The sequence below is a fragment of the Alosa sapidissima genome, chromosome 8 (genome assembly GCF_018492685.1).
Source record: "Alosa sapidissima isolate fAloSap1 chromosome 8, fAloSap1.pri, whole genome shotgun sequence".
NCBI classification, from domain to species: Eukaryota; Metazoa; Chordata; class Actinopteri; order Clupeiformes; family Clupeidae; genus Alosa; species Alosa sapidissima.
The window spans coordinates 25,086,763-25,105,126 of record NC_055964.1 but is presented as its reverse complement, the minus strand read 5'-3'; the positions used below and the strand labels follow the sequence as shown (position 1 = coordinate 25,105,126).

The 18,364-nt window shown below is 42.7% G+C and overlaps 1 protein-coding gene and 1 long non-coding RNA gene across 9 annotated transcripts in view; one reads left to right on the top strand and one right to left on the bottom strand.

Moving 5' to 3' along the window:
• Positions 1-18,263, bottom strand: part of ank1a (ankyrin 1, erythrocytic a) — a 114,770-nt gene extending 96,507 nt beyond the window's left edge. For 3 of the 4 annotated variants that reach the window (XM_042101852.1, XM_042101851.1, XM_042101856.1), the window contains exon 1: positions 17,938-18,260. In XM_042101852.1, the coding sequence (XP_041957786.1) occupies positions 17,938-18,063 (126 nt within the window). In that variant the 5' untranslated portion in view covers positions 18,064-18,260. Of the gene's footprint in view, positions 1-17,937 lie in introns of all 4 variants that reach the window. The other variant, XM_042101853.1, reaches the window with a different exon arrangement.
• LOC121715846 overlaps positions 1-18,364 on the top strand; it is a 90,153-nt gene that overhangs the window by 56,092 nt on the left and 15,697 nt on the right. For all 5 annotated transcript variants that reach the window (XR_006033690.1, XR_006033692.1, XR_006033691.1 and 2 more), the window contains exons 3-4: positions 3,601-3,659; positions 3,904-3,981. This is a non-coding gene — a long non-coding RNA (uncharacterized LOC121715846). The remainder of the gene's footprint in view (positions 1-3,600; positions 3,660-3,903; positions 3,982-18,364) is intronic.

Genomic DNA, 18,364 nt, shown 5'->3' with positions numbered 1-18,364 from the left:
ATTTTCAAAGGGGCATCACGGCCACCTCAAGGGGCAACGATGGCCATGGCCGTCGTGAAATTCCTACCCTGCACATACTGCACACACAGTAACGAAGCCAAGTCAGGATGCCAACGATCGACATGGTTCGTGAATTTAGATGTATTGCCAACATGCTTGATTTTAGTGTGGCAGGTTTTACACACCGCGTACGTCTTGTCTAGTTTCCCATTAACTTCGTAGAATCCGAAATGTGCTGATGTCCGCTTTCCAAGCTTTGGGTGCGTTTTGAATTACCCGTCTATCGTGTTTATCTCCTCCGTCATCTTGATTCTTTAGTGTTGTTGTTATGCTAGCTAGTGCTGCCGCTTAGCATGTAGCTACAGGCTGCGCATGTCATTACAAAGTTGCTCCGGAAATGCCCCCAGAAGTAATTGAAACTTTACAACTTTATTGTCCACTCAAAACAGTGACAATCGATTATGGCACGTTGCCGCATCGATGCTGAATCGTGCATGCCCCGCATTGCAATGCATTGCCGAATCGATTATTGTTGACACCACTAATATATATATATATATATATATACACACACACACACAGCAGTACCACCTGCCTCACACACATACTGTATGCCAACACAATTAGGGCAGCCGTGGCCTACTGGTTAGCGCTTCGGACTTGTAACCGGAGGGTTGCCGGTTTGAACCCCGACCAGTAGGCACGGCTGAAGTGGGCTTGAGCAAGGCACCTAACCCCTGACTGGGATATATACTTATACTTAACTCAACAACAGAATCATTTGCATATTGCACAGTGTATAGTATTTGGTTATAAAAATGTAATTTTAGTTCATTTGGACTCTTTGCCCTTGTATGTCTGCCACTCTCTCATCTCCCTTTTGGACTAAATTTGGAGAATTATTCCCACTGGACAAGGTCATTTGTCTTGCAAAGGCTAAAGTTTATAGGTCACCCGGTGTTGAGAAAAGAAGGTGGAGGTACGGACATAAAGTGCTGAGGGACTCTCTGTGTGTGTGTATGTGTGTGTGTGTGTGTGTGTGCGCGCGTGCGTGCGTGCGTTTATGTGCTGCAACAAAAAGGACAAGTAGCGATGTAAGGAAAAGATTAATGTATGCGTTTGAGTGTCTGCTACCTTAGAGGAAGTTGGAACATGGAGTGTCTCTACAAGGAGAAACCTTGAGAGGGCAGAAGTGGAGAGCTACTGAAAGAAAAGCTTCCTCATCCTGGATTAACCTCTAGATGCAGCAGTACAGACAGTCAATATCACAGGGTCATCTCACATGAGTGTACATGAGTGTACGTCAGTGTGTGTGTGTGTGTCTGTTGGGAAGCGAGTGTGTAGAAATGGCTGAGTAAGACTTGCAGGAAGTTCAACGTCCCCAGAATCAGCTCCCTGTGTGGATAAATAATAGATAGCCACAATAGAGCTAGCACAGCTATATTACTGAGGCAGCTAACCTTCTGCTACACAGCTAAAATGCTAGCAAAGCTGACCTTTAGGGTGGTCCTTATATGGGGTAAAAAACATTTTTTGGAAATGTTTAACTCTCACCCCCTAAATGTGTTAGGATATCAATAAAAACACACTGTGCAAAATTTTGAATTGTTCCCACAATATCTAGAGGTTGCTCAAGGCCTTTTTTCGGAATATTTCCGGAATCGCTAATTTTTGCAGAAATTGTACCATTTAAGAACACACACAAAAAATATTATGTTTAATAACACAGGCACTGTGGTAGTGTGGTAAACAACATACAACATCAAAATCATAGAAAGAAAGAAAGAAACAAACAAACAAACCAAAATCACTTGTCATACTTGTCATGCTAAAAATTTGCCCAATTGTTTTTTTTTATTTATCAAACATATTTGTGGGGTGAGAGCATGAACTTTTAAAAGTTGAAAAATAAGGACCACCCTACTGACCCTGTGTAAACCAACTACACAAGCCAAGACAACTAACTCCACCTGCAAGTGTACTGAACTAATACAGACATCCTTTTCATGTTACTAACTTCACTTAAACTACAGTACCCCCTATTGTTTTGACGGTAACAGTTAAAACCCCCAAAAGCGTTACATAACAACAGTGCCGCGATTCATTATATTCACAAAATTCACCTCTTTCATAAGACATTAAAAACTCACCAGCAAGAGTGTGTGTACAGTATGTTTGTGCCTATAAATGTGGAGAGCATGTGTTTAAGGAATCTGCATACATATTTGTGTGATGAAGCTCCCTGGATGTTGCACTGTGCACACGCAGCGCAAAAGACAAATGGTCAGCCCTGAGCTCTCACCGCCAACTGTCATGCATGCCTAAACATGTCTCCTTCTCTCCATTTCATTCTCTCTTCTTTTTCTCTTTCCATAGTTTGGACAGATTCAGTATAACGTATAATGTATGCACTACACATAACTACATTACAATACAAATTGTGTTATAAAATGGTAAGTACTACGTGACTCAACTGCCCCAGGAGTCACCTAGGCATTGCCTGGCCAGAAGGAGCCCAGACACATAGAACTGGGCTCACCATATAAACCACTAGCAGGTGGTGCAGAGAATGCAGCCTCAGTCAAAGACAACTGAACCTGCAGTAATAGGTCTGGACCTATAAAACACTCGTACCCAGTGTATCACATTTGGATGAAAAGTAAAACAACTGCACAAGCAGAAACCACATAATGAGCTCACTATGGAACAACCTTATTCAAGGCAGTACAATTGGCCTAATACAAACTGCATGCTCCACCTGCAATAAACACTCAGGCAAACATACTGTAATGTGACCTGTTCACATGAGAATTTGACTCAAAATGTTAAAAACGCAGCAAGAGGACGCAGAGATTGTGGCTCACAGAACATGAGCTACAGCAACGCAGATACATTCAAAGTAGCATTTGCATGAATTCATTCAGCACACATTCAATTTTATCCAAAGCGGCTTACAGGTGTACATGTTATCATTCTGTGTGTTCCCTAGGGATGAAAGCCATGGCGTTGGTGTTGTTAAACGCCTCGTCCCATTAGTTAAGCTGTCCTGCCACATCTTACTGAACAGTCACACAACTGGATTAACACAGAAACTGCTCTGGAGTTTCCTTACAACTGAACCTGCAGTCACTGCAGCATACCACTGGCCACAACACCACAAGATCTGCTGCAACTCCAGTCCGCCCCTCTCTGCACAGCACAACTGGACCTGCGATATAAAAAGCACCACTTGCGGTTGCTAGCAGCACTCGGTGCCTGTGCGCGGCGGGAGGCTGCGGAGGATGCAGGATGCGCATCTGCAGCTGTCACCCGAACGCCTGCTCACTGATAAATGGGCAGAAAACCCCCAACGGCGCGGGCTGACCTCACAACCTTGATAATATGACACTCTCCCTCTAATGATTAAGCCCCAATAGCAAAATAGTGTGGCTAGTGTTACACCGTGCCCTCCATGTTTCTAAAATACCAGGGGAAGAGGTCAGTCTGTGAGGTTTTGCGGGCAAGGCTTCAAAGTGTTTATATGGTTCTTACTTGGTGAATTGTTGTGCTGATAATGGGTTCACTTTCTCCTTCTCTCTCTCTCTCTCTTGCTCTGAATAGATGGACTTTGAAATTCATATTGGACACAGTATTGATTAGACTGCGCAAGACATTTGCAGGTCAGTTTTTGATTACCGAACAAGCTATAGGAAGAGTAAGTGCAAGTATAAGCAAGCTGAGTGTGTTTACCCTTTCACATTTGCGTTATTAGAAAGACCTCAGGTAAAGGTCTGTTGTTGACAGATACTGCATCCATCTGTCCCTTACTAAACCTTACTCTCTCTCTCTCTCTCTCTCTCTCTCTCTCTCTCTCTCTCTCTCTGCATTTCCTCCCCATTAATCTTTTTATGTTGACAAGAACAGATGCCAGGGTGACAGAGTGAGACCAAGAGCAGAATCAGGCCTAACACACCCACACACTCTAATACTAAAAATGCTATGGTAAGCAGAAGTCTGTTACAGGTATTCATTTTTGTTGTGGTGGTGTTTGGTTGTTCCTGTAGGTCAGTGCTTAAAATATATATGTGCTGTCATTCCCCAATGAATTAAAAGCCCTTAGAATAACATATTTGATGATTGACTTTAAACATATAATTGGAGTCTCTTGTCTCATTTCTGTCCTCTGGTGCAAGCAAGGTCTTCTGGCTCCAGGAACAACCTTCACTGCCAACAGCAATTAACAAACGTTACACTAACTTTGGGCCAGTCACAAGCCATTATTTCTCATCTCTGGCAAATCAGGCATTGCTCCATCATATCAAACCACTCTTTTCATCTCTAAACTAAAGCTACTATTACACATCAGACCTGTCAATTTCACAGCAACTCTGCTTTCTCACACCTGATAGGCTTACGTCTATGTCACAACAAACACACTCACACACAATCAGATTTCAAGTAATGACTATAATCTATAATAAAATGCCATTGGCCACTTAGATATCTGCCTTATAATGTTATGGAAATTATATGGATTATCTGAGATGATCACATGATCCATAAGGAGAAAGCAGCCAGTGACCCCTGACCTGCTGAGAGCTGCAGGGGGCTGTTGTGATATCACTTAAAAATCAATTTGTGAGTCACTGCCGTTGCATCTACATCAACGGAAATGGTAATGTAATTTCCCTTTGATACTTAATTTATTTCTGTTTAGGTATTTTGCCTTTATTCAGACAGGACAGTGAAGAGACTGTCAGGAAGCAAGTGGGAGAGAGAGATGGGGTGGGATCGGGAAGACTTGAACCCGATGGGCACTTGGACCCGAATTCCATTTTTTATTTAACCATAGTGAGAGAAGCTTTGTAATATTTTCCCAATATAATTGTCTCTTGCCTTAATCATTGCATCCATTTTGAACAGGGAAGGTCCATATTACAGTAAAGATAGCATTCTTACGCTGGTTTTACATGCCCAGAAGAAAATAGCAAAAAGACAGGACGAGATCCAATTTCAGTGATTCAGCAGGAAAACAAAACTCTCAGTCACCCCCATAAACGCGCGCACACACACACACACACACACACACACACTCACACACAATGAAAGCTGCCTAATAGTGCATGTGATATATTAACACCTAAAATGTACATCCTTGCTGAGTGGAACAGACAGGGGGGAAGTAAAGAGGGAATTAGAGGTGGAGTGGGGGGGGGGGGGGGGGGGGGGAGAGAAAATAAAGCCTGTGATTAAGAGAAGCATTCTGATGACACCGAAATGGAAGGTTTCAATTGAATTCAATTGATTGGCAAGTCCAGTCATATTATGCACACACACATACACAAATATCTCTCAAACTGTCAAATAGCCCAGAGCATCCATCACACCATGCATATAGTATGTGTTTCTATTGTGTTATCATTGGATTTCTCAGACTTGTTTCTAACTCTCTTGGCCCTCTTTGGTTTGTGTGTTTGACGTAAGCAGACACACAGTAAGAGGCACCGCGCATGTGTGTGTGGGTTTGTGTGTGTGTGTGGGTTTGTGTGTGTGTGTGTCCGCATGTAAGTGTTTGATGCAGTGATGGCTTAAAGCAGCAAGGGAAAGCAACAGGAAACACACAGGACCATCTGGAGCATGCACACACACACACACACACACACACAAATCCACATAAACATTTTACGTTTCATTTATTAGAAGCTTGGATAAGACATTATGAAGGAGGATAAGCAAACTGGGTGAGGGAGAGAGAGTAAGGCAAATAGATAAGAAGGGAGAAATTGAGGAATAAAAAGGGATGTGAGAGATGCTATTATCTGGCAATGAATCATGCCAATATCAGCACGATGCAACTGCTACTAATAGCAAACACACAAACACAAACACACATACAAAAAATCCTATCAAGAGCTACTTAACAGTAGCATTCAAAAGCTGGTCCCAAAAATGTGCTGCAAAAATAACAAAACACAAAACAACAGACCATTCCAGGAGAGAAAAAAAACGTTGCAAAGGCAGAGACAGACAGAGAGGTGATGTCATCAGAATCTCTGCAGTGTTAACAGCAGGGGGCAGCATATTAGCGCTGAGACCCTTCTACAGACAGATACAGTAAGTCTGTCTGTGTGCAATCTGTGTGTGTGCGGCTTACCTATCATTTACTCTGTCTCTGCCAATGTTAAAATAATGTATTATTCTTTCTTTGTATATGTGTGTGTGTGTGTGTGTGTGGATAGATAGATAGATAGATAGATAGATAGATAGATAGATAGATACTTTATTGATCCCCAAGGGGAAATTCAAAAATTCTGTGTGCAATCTGTGTGTGTGTGTGTGTGTGTGTGTGTGTTCAGTGAAAGGCTGCAGCAAGCCACAGCTACTCAACACTAGGGTCGAGCACACTAGAAGAAAGGAGCAGTGAGTGGAGCAAGGAAAGATGGATGGCTAAGAGAGGCCACTACAAGGAGAGACAGATCAATAAAGAAGTGTATGGTAAACATCACTACTGCTGTAGGTCTATGGACATACACTCATAAGCACAAGACAGTTGGGTGAAAATGTGCTGTTACAGCATGGTCAAGGGGCAAACATCTGGTGAGATAAAATCCTAGAAATCCTAAACATCTGGAGTAACACACATCTGGACAGATCTGTATACATGTCTGTTGAGACAAACACACATCTGGAGGATTACACACACACAGGTAGACAAAAAATTTAACTAAATTAACACACACACATACAGAGAGAGAGAGAGAGAAAGAAAGAGAGAGAAATAGGGTGGTTGGTGCTTTCTAAAGGATAATAATGTCTCTGTCTCTATAGCAACTGTTTTAAATCCCCGCCTTAATTTGGTTGACTTAAAGAATGTCGCATTAAGCCCCTCTACTATACATGTGCACAAACACAGCACAGTGGTGGTCCCCAGGCACAACAGTCTTTAATTTAGTTCGACTGCAGTCAACACACACACACACACACACACACACAGAGAGACTCACAGAGACACACTAACACAATCTACCAGACCAAATCTCAATTTTCTAAACAAGACTGAACCTACACACTGTGAAATGATCCTTTAGTCTCTTCCCACACTTTCCTTCCCCCTTGCATTCACCCTTGTGCAGTTACATACGGTATACAATTTATTAAACATTCTTCTACACCTACAATCTTTCTCTCTCTCTCTTTCTCTATCTCTCTGTCTCTCGGCCCCACAGTCACACAATCTTTGGTGTCACAAAAGTGGCATGCTGTCAAGTTCTACTATTCAAAATCAAAATTAGGTCTCGTGATGTGTAACAGGATGTAACAGGAAGTGATGTTATGTTTAGAAGTTTACCAAGGAAGTGATCAGATGGGGGTGACATCGGGGTCATGTGAAGAATGAGACGTACAAAGCTAATGCTCATTTAGGATTTAGAATTTGAAGCTTTTGGAAGTCAATATTAAAATATTAATAGTTAACAGACTTACCTGCTGACATACAGCACACTCAAACGACAAACATACACAGACTCACACATTAACCTACACAAATACATGATATTAGCACTGAGGGTCAGAACCTAAAACATCCTCTGTCCTGCTGTATTACTGCTTGGGGTCAGAACCAAAAGCTGCAGTAATCAGACTTACCCACCAAACAGCAGATCAGTTGGGGGCCAGAAGGGACTTACCGGTGAGTGTGTTTGCATGAGTGTGTTTGTGTGTGCATTTGTCTATGTTAATGTTCGTGTGTGTGGTTCTGTCATTTTCCTAAACTGCATGCATTCTTTGGCCCCTAAGGTACATCTGATAAAGTTGAGCATGTGCGCACACACATACACACACACACACACACACACACACACACACACACACACACTCATACACAAAATCTGACCTCCATCAGGATCTGTTCCGATCAGACCGTGAGAGTTACGTAAAGCTGTCATATCAGAATAACAGTTCGGAGAACAGATTATTGTGCTCATGCAAGCGGAGAGAACTGAAGATAGGAATAAGGGGGGGGTGGTGAGGGGAGGTAGTGCGAGAGATGTGGGGATGTGAGCAGGGGACTGTAACTGACACATAATTCTCATTACCACCACACACACTGCTCAATTAGCACCACACATACTAATTACTCAGCACAACTTTCACCTCCACCGCAGCTCCACTGGCATGCTTCCGTCCTCATATCGGAACCACAGTAGAGCTGCTCTGGGATAAGACTCATCCCTGTTCACACCAGAACCATGAGAACCGCAGTGCAAGACTGTGCCTTACTGTCAGCTTCCACCCTGCAGTGTCAACAGCCATAGATACAAAATAAAATCTTGTACATTAATTCATACATAAGCAAACTAACAAAACCTTTTGTGCAGATTCTCTGATATGATGACACATGAGATCCAGCTAGATGCCCTCAGCTTTCTTGAGGGTTGTAAACATGTGGCACATTTCACAGACCCAGTCATAGGTCTCCAGGCCAGCTTACTCATAGAACACCACTGAGAGAGAGAGAGAGAGAGTGAAGAGAGCGAGTGTGCCAGGGAAAGGCGCAGTTCATGGTAAATCAGTTACAATAGATCCTGAGAAGCTGCTACAGCCTGACCTAATGAAGTCTGTCCAGCTCACTCTCCTCTGACCCAGACGTAGAGATGATCTGATCTGGGGTCAGTTGTGCACACTCCCATCTCTCTCGCACACAAGGAGGGTCTTATCTGAGGCCTGCTCAGTGAACTGGGTCCTTCAGCTCACATCTCTTCTCCATCCACAGTCTCCACTAGTAGGCTACAAAGCAGTGCCTCCAGGCTGCTTAGACGAGCACAACCACAAAAAGGCAGCTCTCTGACTTTAATCTTAGATCCTAATAGCCTTGTTTATACTGTGGGCCATCAGCCCAGGAACTTTGGCTACAAGCACCTTGGCTAGAGTTCCTATTTTGTTTGCACTATATGGGCCATGTAGTCAACAACAAAAATTTAACCCATAGAGATACTGCACAACATCCCATGAGTAGATAAACAAAATATAAACATTAGACATCAAACAGAGAAATCCTGCTTATAATAGTCATGTCATAGCCATCCTAAACAATAGTATCTGTCTGCAGAGCCGCAGCAACGATCTACCACCGCAGATCTACCAGCTAATTAACTCATGCACTGATGGTTATTTCACACTTGCGCAGATGTTCCACTTAGCTTACGCTAACTTAGTGTCGTGTCCTTCACAGAGAATGGATGTAAGTACTTGATTTAAAGAGGTAATCCTAATAAATGAAGCGCTCGACAACGTTACAAACTGGTTGCCCAGGCATGTGCAGACTTTTTTTTTTTTTGCTTTAATGGTTTGGATTCAATGGCTTGTCAGCCTTTAAAAATGAATTCTTATATGTTAATATATCACGTGAAAGCGAACCGAAATTTCTTATGGTGCTAGTCAGAGTTAACAACTCCTCAATTAATAGCAAACTATACCACACATAAGCTAGCCTACTACAAAAGGATCGCTCAGACAGATCTGTGTTCTCATTATCTAGACCAGTGGTTCTTAAACTTTTTGTTCGACAAACAACCAGTGTCTGCCTATACCGCACAGGAGTTAAAGCCCTTCAAATCGTTGGAATCTTACAATTAGAGTATAATTAGGTATAATTCCCTCTGATTTGTTATGTGCATTTAAAAAAATCAGGACACAACTGACTGACCACATACTGTAAAAAATAAAACATAACTCACCAGCTACTAAACTAACTAAACTAGTTTCAGCTATTAGCTAAGCCAGAAGAACATCAGCACATACGCTGGTAGATCCGCTGTGGTAGATCGGTGATGGTAGATCGGTTGCTATATGTCTGCGGCTCTGCAGCCAGACCCTTCTCACCATATAGGCTACATTGAGTGTAATATATGATGGACCTCTGGGGGGAATTTTGGTGCTGTTCTGTGTGAAAATGACAGTGAAAGACGATGCACATTTGTTGATACAAAATTTGTGAATTGAGATTTTTTGGAGGATTTTGGAATTGGGATCACATACAAGACAATATGCAATTAGAAATGTGTAATAAGTAAGGGATAATGTATAGAACGCCGGCCCCTTCGGGGCGGAACAAGATAAGTCCCTGTCGGGACTTATTTTCCCAATAATGACCGGCGTTCTATACATTATCCCGCTTATTACATGGCTACTTACAAAACGAAATAATAAACTCCCCACAATATGAATTTAGCCTACATAGCCTAGCCTATTTGTTACCGTTCATCGTGGCATTTGCTGAGAAACAAATAGTTCGCAACAACACGCTGAACTTGAATCAAACATTCTTTAGAACACAGCTGATCAACCGTCTGCTTTCACTTTTAAATGAAGTTCCAGTCCTTGCGTAGTGAGTTGAAAGACATATCAGAAGCACAAAACCCGTTGCCATTGACAGCGGTAATTATATGAAAATATTTTACTATATTTTACTATCTTTTTGGGAACTTTTTGGGAACTTTGGGAAATCCCATTCAAGTCAATGGAGCGTTCTACTTGCCTTGTGAAGAGCCGTGTAATAAGTACAATTACACTTTAAATAAATCTGTTAAATGCACTGGTTTGGACCTGTGGCCCTGACCGTTGAGCTTGGCTGGTTGCAAAGGCTAAAGTTCCAGGTTTAGCCAGGTCTTAGCCTCACCCAGTATAATGTAAACGCTCCCTAGGCCAGGAAGTAAGTTCAAGCATCAGGTTTGGCCCACAATATATAAACGGGGCTAATGACAGCTCTGTAATTGGTCAATGCTGTATCCAAGATCTGTGATTGGCCGCTTCCCTGCAGTGGAGCCCTGTGATTTGTTGCACTCCACCCTGTGGTCAACTGGACTAGTTCCTGTAATGTCAGAGAGATTTTGGTATGCGTCCCTGAGAGGTTCTTGATGATTGACCCATATCCTTCCAGAGGTCTTGTGTCCCATGAAGATGTCTGGCTCATTAGTGATGATAATGCTACTTCAGGAAAGCCTCAGTTAAGCCTCATCTCCGCAGACGGGATAAAGCCACAAGCCAGCCTTAAAACATCAGACAGATGTTATTGTCCCAGTAAGGTCCTGATTTAAATAACACACATACACACACACACATACACAATGTGCTAAATAATTGTGAATGATAACGCTAAGCATATATCTGGTAGTTGTGCTGTTGTGTGTGGGTGTATGAGTGTGTGGGGTAGGGGTGGGCTCTTGCTCAGCCCGCTCTCTCAGCTCAAATGTCAGCCAGCTCGTTATTTATTTTGTTTCATTTTATTGTAACAAATTAGGTTGAGTGCTCTTGGGGAGGAGTCGTTAAGTTCACTCCACACATAGTGTGTGTGTGTGTGTGAGGATGTGCGTGTGCACGTGGAGAGGACAATGGGTGTGTGTGGGGTGGGGTGGGGTGGTGACAGAAACAAATGGCAGCATGTTTTAGAAGCATTTGGGGGAGATGGCGTGGCCTGAGTCACTGACCCCTCCCCAACTCTGGTCATAAACATAAGTGACTTATGGGGACCCAGAGAATGCTGAATCATGACGTGTCTGTTTGAAGTCGCACTGAAACACACACAGTGCTCTGACAAAGCTGCACTCTAGGGACGTTTCACCTGCCAGCCAACTTCCAACCTCCAACACAGCACAACTAATAGGGACCGGCACGCCACTGCCGCAGAGAAAGGGAGGGACAGAGAGAGAGAGAGAGAGAGAGAAAGGGAGCAAGAGAGCACGAAAGGAAAGGCAAGAGAAAGGGAGGGAAACTGAGTATGAGGAAGATAGAAAGGGAGAGAGAAAAGAGGGGGGAGAAAGACGGAAAGCGACAGAGTGGAAAACGGAAATGGAAGGGATAGGGTAAGCAGCAGGTGAGTGGCCACATGGCTGAGCACACACACATGCCCCCACACGCTCAGATCTCTATGGATACTATTTATAACAGGTGGTGCAATCTGGTGAGTATTTAAAGGGGATAATGGCCAAACACAACAATTTGCAACAGGAGTAGAACCAGTTAATACGCATCCACATTACACGCTCTCTCAGTCAATTCATCCTGCAGATATTACTCTATAATCACATCCAAACATGTCACTAACACAACAGGACTACCGCCTTCTGATTACGACAAGAAAACAAATTCAGTTTGAAAACTGTGCCTCACTGTATCCGATTTGTACTCACCCACACCATAATATTATTTCTGCTCTTACCTTTTGCAGTTTCCCTGCTACACAGACTGGTTATCTATACCTCACACAGATACCTCTGTTACAAACAGCTTATAAAGTTTTTGTTAAACACGTAGTAACACACTCATTAATACTCAAATACAAGTTAAAAGGATAGGCCCATGGTTCTGGAAGGGCAGGTGTAAGCTGCAAGTCACAGTAAATGATAATGATGGGTCTGGGTTTACTGAGTCACATGCCATGTCTTTAGGTTCATACTATAAAACAGACAGTAGCCTGTTACTGTACATGGATCTATAGACCCAATTGTTTGTATAAAACAATGACATTCCGCCAACAGGGCTGAAAATGAATAGCTCTCTCTCCGCACTCTGTCAGGCTACTACCATTAATGTGTCTACATGGAAGAGAAAGTATGATGTGTGTGCGGTTTGGAGGATGAAGTAACTAAAAGAGAAGTAGCTGGATCATAAGAGATAAGGGGAGCAAAAGGCTAGGCGAACAAGCCAAACGCTGTTGTTAAAGTCTACTAATTCTAATGTGGAAGCATCCCAAGTAGTATTCATCATTTCGTATGAGAATTAACATTAGTTAGCCCAATCCAAACTCCTGTGTGCATGTGTGTGATTGTGAAAAAGGAAGTGTGTGCGTATGTGTGTTCTGTGTGTATGGTTTGGTCTCGGTGGTGGTTGACCTTGCCTTGCCTGCAGTATGAGAAAGATGAAATGACAGCAGTAACAGGAGATCTGATCAATGCTGAGATCAGCTCACCACCCGAACACACACACACACATTCACTTCCTTCAAAGGCATCAATTGCTATGGCTGTCTGACATGAATTATCATGCTCTGACATGCTCCAACATCATTATGCATACAAAGCAAAATTACATGTGAATGTATACTACACTATTTTCCTTCACACATTTGTGCGTATAAGCATACACACACATACGCTTGAAAAAGAAGAGTTAGTTTTGAATCTATACACCCACTGATGCTAATGTGACACAATCAATAAATTGACCAATGCAGCATCTTGTGACCCTGTGATGTTGTTAAATGTTTTTTTTTATTATTGTTATTATTTAATTTTAACACCACACAAGTCTGTTTCTGCTTTAAGTCCTGAGGAGTGTAGTCTGCCATCGCTGAAACGTTACAATGTGCAGTCTCACACACAGAGACAGACTGTGACAGAGAAAGTCTGACACAGTGGGTGTATTTGGGTGTGGTCTGGTACATAATGTTAGGGAAAACGGCTGCTGACATGTACCATTATGTAAAAAATATTGTGTGAGGTGGAGGCGAAAAACCCCAACAGCATGAAGTAGAGTTTTCTCCACCAATATTTTCACTTACAGTAATGGGACAACTTGAAGGCCATTATCCTGCTCATACCTCAGTTGCCATAGATGTTTGGGCATGTAATTATAGTCCTTATGTGAAGACATTTAGTTCAGTTTAAAATAAAAATCAGACTGTTTAGTAATATTACTTATGTATTTGGATAACATTGGTGAGTCTGTTTGATTACAATTGATTATATTGTTGCTGAGCCTGAATCCTTTAGCTTGTTTTTTGTTTCTGATTCTACAATTGCTTGGTTTCAAGGTTGCTAGTTCTCCTGATAATATGTTATTAAAGCACGTAATTCACTGTACAGTATGTACACCACTTGGCAATACGAGAAAATATGTTTATTTAGTTTAATTAATTGGCTTGGCTGGACTACATGCTTACTGTGGTAGCCTTTGCTGGTGTGCAGCTTGTCAATCAACTGTTATTTACAAATCTTGTTATAGCTACTATTCTTAATTTCCAGTGCAGTAATTTAGAAACCTTTTCACTCAATTTAGTTCATAAGTGTCCTTTTATGTAGAAATATCAGGACATCTGCCAGCCAATCAGAAAAGAGTATTTCTGATACACTGGCAAGTAAGTGTAAAAGAAGCCTGAGATTGTAGATATGTGTGAAAACAGCACACCTCACACTTAACTGTGTCTTCTTGTGTGCGTCTGTGTGTGATTATTCTGAAGATTATAGAGTCCTTAACTGGGTTATGTACACTGCATGTTTCATAGCATACATGTATATGTTTTGTCTCAAACAGAGAGAGAACAAGGGGTTAGTCTTGTTAGGATTACATCTGCAAAAGTGGCGTGTGTACCAAGGAGAGTGTGAGGATGTAGAATGATTGTATGAGTATGGTGTGATAGAGCATTAGGATATGATGGCCAACAAGATACTGTGTAGCAGTTCGGGTATGTGAGAGAGTCAGTGAGGACATTCTTTGAGTAGTTTGGATAAGTAGAGGGGGAGTGTCTGTTTGTTAGCATTCGGCCTCTGCAGGATGGCAGAAATGCAGCACCATAACTCTCCATCCAAGAGCCTATCCATCATTCATAGAACTGCTCAGAGAACGAGAGAGAGAGAGCAGTGAGGGGAGAGATGAGGAAGGAACAAGAAATGGGAGAGACCGAGATGGAAAGAAATGGGGAGAGATACAGGCAGAGGCCGGGGGATAAGGAGAGGATGGGGGAGAGAGGGAGAGAGAAAAAATGCTGCATCAGCATCAGGGGATTGAGTGAAAAACAGCACACCTCACACTTAACTGTGTCTTCTTGTGTGTGTGTGTGTGTGTCTGTGTGTGATTATTCTGAAGATTATAGAGTCCTTAACTGGGTTATGTACACTGCATGTTTCATAGCATATATGTTTTGTCTCAAACAGAGAGAGAGAGAGAAGTGATGAAAGGAGAAGGAGTTGTCAGACAGCTTATTTAAGAGGCTTAAGGCGGGAGTTATGTAAGTGACATCAGGTACCCTGAGACAGTTACACGTTCAATCAGAGTGAAAGACCAGGAGGATCCTGACCCCCTCCATTCCATCCTCCACATAGTCGTTCATCCTCAGGCAAGGGCTTAACGCTCCCCCTTTTTTTCCAAGAAGCACTTGTGCGACCAAGTTAAAAAATTTAGGAGCACAGACGAAAATGTGGGTGCGCAGTCAGTTCTGTTTTTAAGGGCTTAAACATAATGCATCACTGTTACACAACTAGAATGGCTCTTGGTGACCTCCATCTAGGCCATGCTGTATCTCACAATGTTAACGAAAGTGAAACTAAATCTGCGGGGTTCACCACTGGCTCATTCTACACAATGTCATGTTCACCCATTTTTGCTGGTAGTATTTGCAGACAATCAAAAAACCAAACCGTAAATAAAACCTTGGCAAAGGTAATTAAACATTCTAATCCACTAGTTTGAAGATTAACATTAAAGGTGCTATGTGGAGTTTTCTTGAAAAACATCTCAAACGGCTATGCTCTGTGTTGTCCAGATATTCACTGAAGTTAGCATACAACCCAGCTAGCATCGGCCGAGTTCATTTGCAATACCACGGTGTACCAGGTGTGGCCACTGTATTAAATATAATGCAAACGGAAGAGTGCATTATGGCTGCGTTCAAGAAAACTTCCAAGAAAAATCCAACAGAATTCCGCATAGCTCCTTGTAAAAATGGCAGGACACCACATTTTAAAGAATATTACTTCATTCTCTATCATAGTTTTATGTACATGTTTTATGTTTCAATATTTCATTTTGTTCGACTTGATATGGTGCAAGATGGGCTTGGCCAGGCTTTGTATTGGCCTTGTTCAACATTTCAAAGTTTTCATAAATTGCTTAACATTCTAATTTATATACATTTTTTATATTATTATGTTATATACGCCTCTTAGTAGACTAACTATTTTTTGTTTTGAACGCTCCCTTGAATTTGAAAGAAGTGAGAGAAGTCAATTGTAGTATGATATGAAACTCGATGTTTGGAAGGCGTGTTTTTTTTATGTAGTATTAGATTAGATTCAACTTTATTGTCATTGTGCAATGTGCAGAGTACAAGTACAAAGACAACGAAATGCAGTTAATTAGCACCAATGCTTTCCAACATTGTACATTATTTCTTAGTCCAATATTAACGCTGTTGGAAGTCATTTGGACCAGAACACCTTAATATTTGTTAAGCTAACACACCAACATTTAACTCGTATGCGTGTAAAATGGTCACACTGTTAAGCCCTGCCTCAGGCCAACCCCCCTCTCTCTCGCTTTCCGTCTTTCTCTCTCTCTTTCGCTCTCTCTCTCTCAATCTTCATTCCATCCTCATCCTCCCTGTTACTCTCCTTTCCACTCTCTTCCATTTACCCTGCCTTCACTCTGTCCATCACTCTTTCTATTGTGGAGTGTCTAATTGTGACTCCACTGGGTATATCCCTGATGCTGTTCACCTCAGTGGTGTCTCCCTCCTCTGAGTTTCAGTTTTCACTGAAAGGGATAGCAGTGTGCATGTGTGTTTGTGTTCAATCAGTTTCTGTGTCTGTGTTTGAGAGCCAATACACTATTCATACTACTTAGCCAGAAAGTAAGCCCCCCTATATCTATAGACCCTTTCAACAAGGTAAACAAAAACAATGCTTGAACGTTCTATTTGGGCCCCAATCTACTTCCTCTGCATTAAGATAACATATGGAATGTTAAAAAGGAAGTCTTGTGGGGCCAACTATGATGCTGATAATGGAACTCTCTTGAAAGGGTCCATACCATAATTCTTCCACACACAAATCAAAGCATATCACCTTAGCAAAAATCTTGTTAATGACATTTCATTTATGATCTAGTACCTCAGAAACATACCAGCACAACTTTACATATATCCTTGGTATCCTAACCTTCCTCAATGCCTCAAAACAACGGCAATAATACCCAGAGGTGGCCCTGTTTGCTCTCAAGGCCTTTATTTTCTCTATTCACATTTTCTTTATCTAACCCCAGTGCCACCACCTGCCCAGCATCTCCAAATAACCCAACTAATGGCCAAAGCAGCCGCTTCCCACCCGCACTTCAAACTCCTTAAGACCGTGACACATTTGAATTTAATCATCCAGCACAGATGAGGCAAACACAAGCTCTCAGGTGCAGTCACATCACCAGCAGCAGCAGCAGCAGGACAACATAGGCAGGTGCACACACACACACACACACACACACACACACACACTGAGTCATCCACTCAGTTCTGATGATACACTGCAGTGCTGGAAGAAAGAGAATGGCAGGAAGTACACACACACACACACACACACATACTACTCATTCACAGGTAGACAGTATTGTAGACAACATCAATATGGTTTTGCTCAAAATCATACATAGACAAACACATATGCATGTGTTTACACCAAAATGCACACAGACAGACACACACACACACACACACACAGACATCCATGATAATTTCCATCGCAGGAAACATCTCCCCTAATACCCCAGCACCAGTCTTGTGTGAGCCCAAGCTTTTGTATTGTGTGAGTGTGCACTGGTATGTTCATGTGCACCTGTATGCATGTTATGTTTACGTGCATCAGTGTGACTACTAAAACCTTTACTTCCGTCTCAGTTCTTTGGTTGAAAACTGATGTCTACCAGTGCGTTTGTTGTCATGTGCGACTGTGGACCACTTCACACTTTTTGCACCCGGTCTTGCATTGCACGTGCGTGTGAGTGTGTGCATGTGCCTGCCCTGCACATCCACAGCAGGGAACAATGATTCTGTACGTGTGTGTGTGTGTGCGTTGCAGGCGCATGTTGCGTTGCTCAGGACCCACAGGCAACAGACAGAGAGGTATCTCTTTCTTCAGCTCCTCTTCCCTCTTTTCAGCCTCCCCTCTCTCCCTCCCTCCGTCTCCTCCTCTCCCTTACCTTGCGCTTCTTGTCTCTGGAGCGGTTCCTCTTCCTGGCTTTCTCCTCCTCCTTCTCCTTGCGCTCCTGCTCAAGCTGAGCCTCCAAGTCCTTGTTCTTGCGGAGATGTTTGGCGGCTTGTGCCATGCTGGCGTCCGCTGGCGAGCTGCTACTGCTGGGCTTACGGGGTGGCGGAGATGCTCCCTTCTCCCCTCTCGCCTCAGTGCTCCTGCTGCTGCTGCTCCTGCTGCTGCTGCTGCTGCTGCTGCTGCTGCTGTTGGTCCCGCTCAAGCACAGTGACTCTCAGGACCCCTCCTCCTGCCCCTCTCTCGTTCACTCGCTCTCTCTCTCTCGCTCTCTCTCTCTCTCTCTCGTTCACTCTATTTCTCTCTCTCCTGCTCGCTCTGTTTTTCCCTCCCTCGCTGGTTCTCCTGCAGAGCAGAGCAGT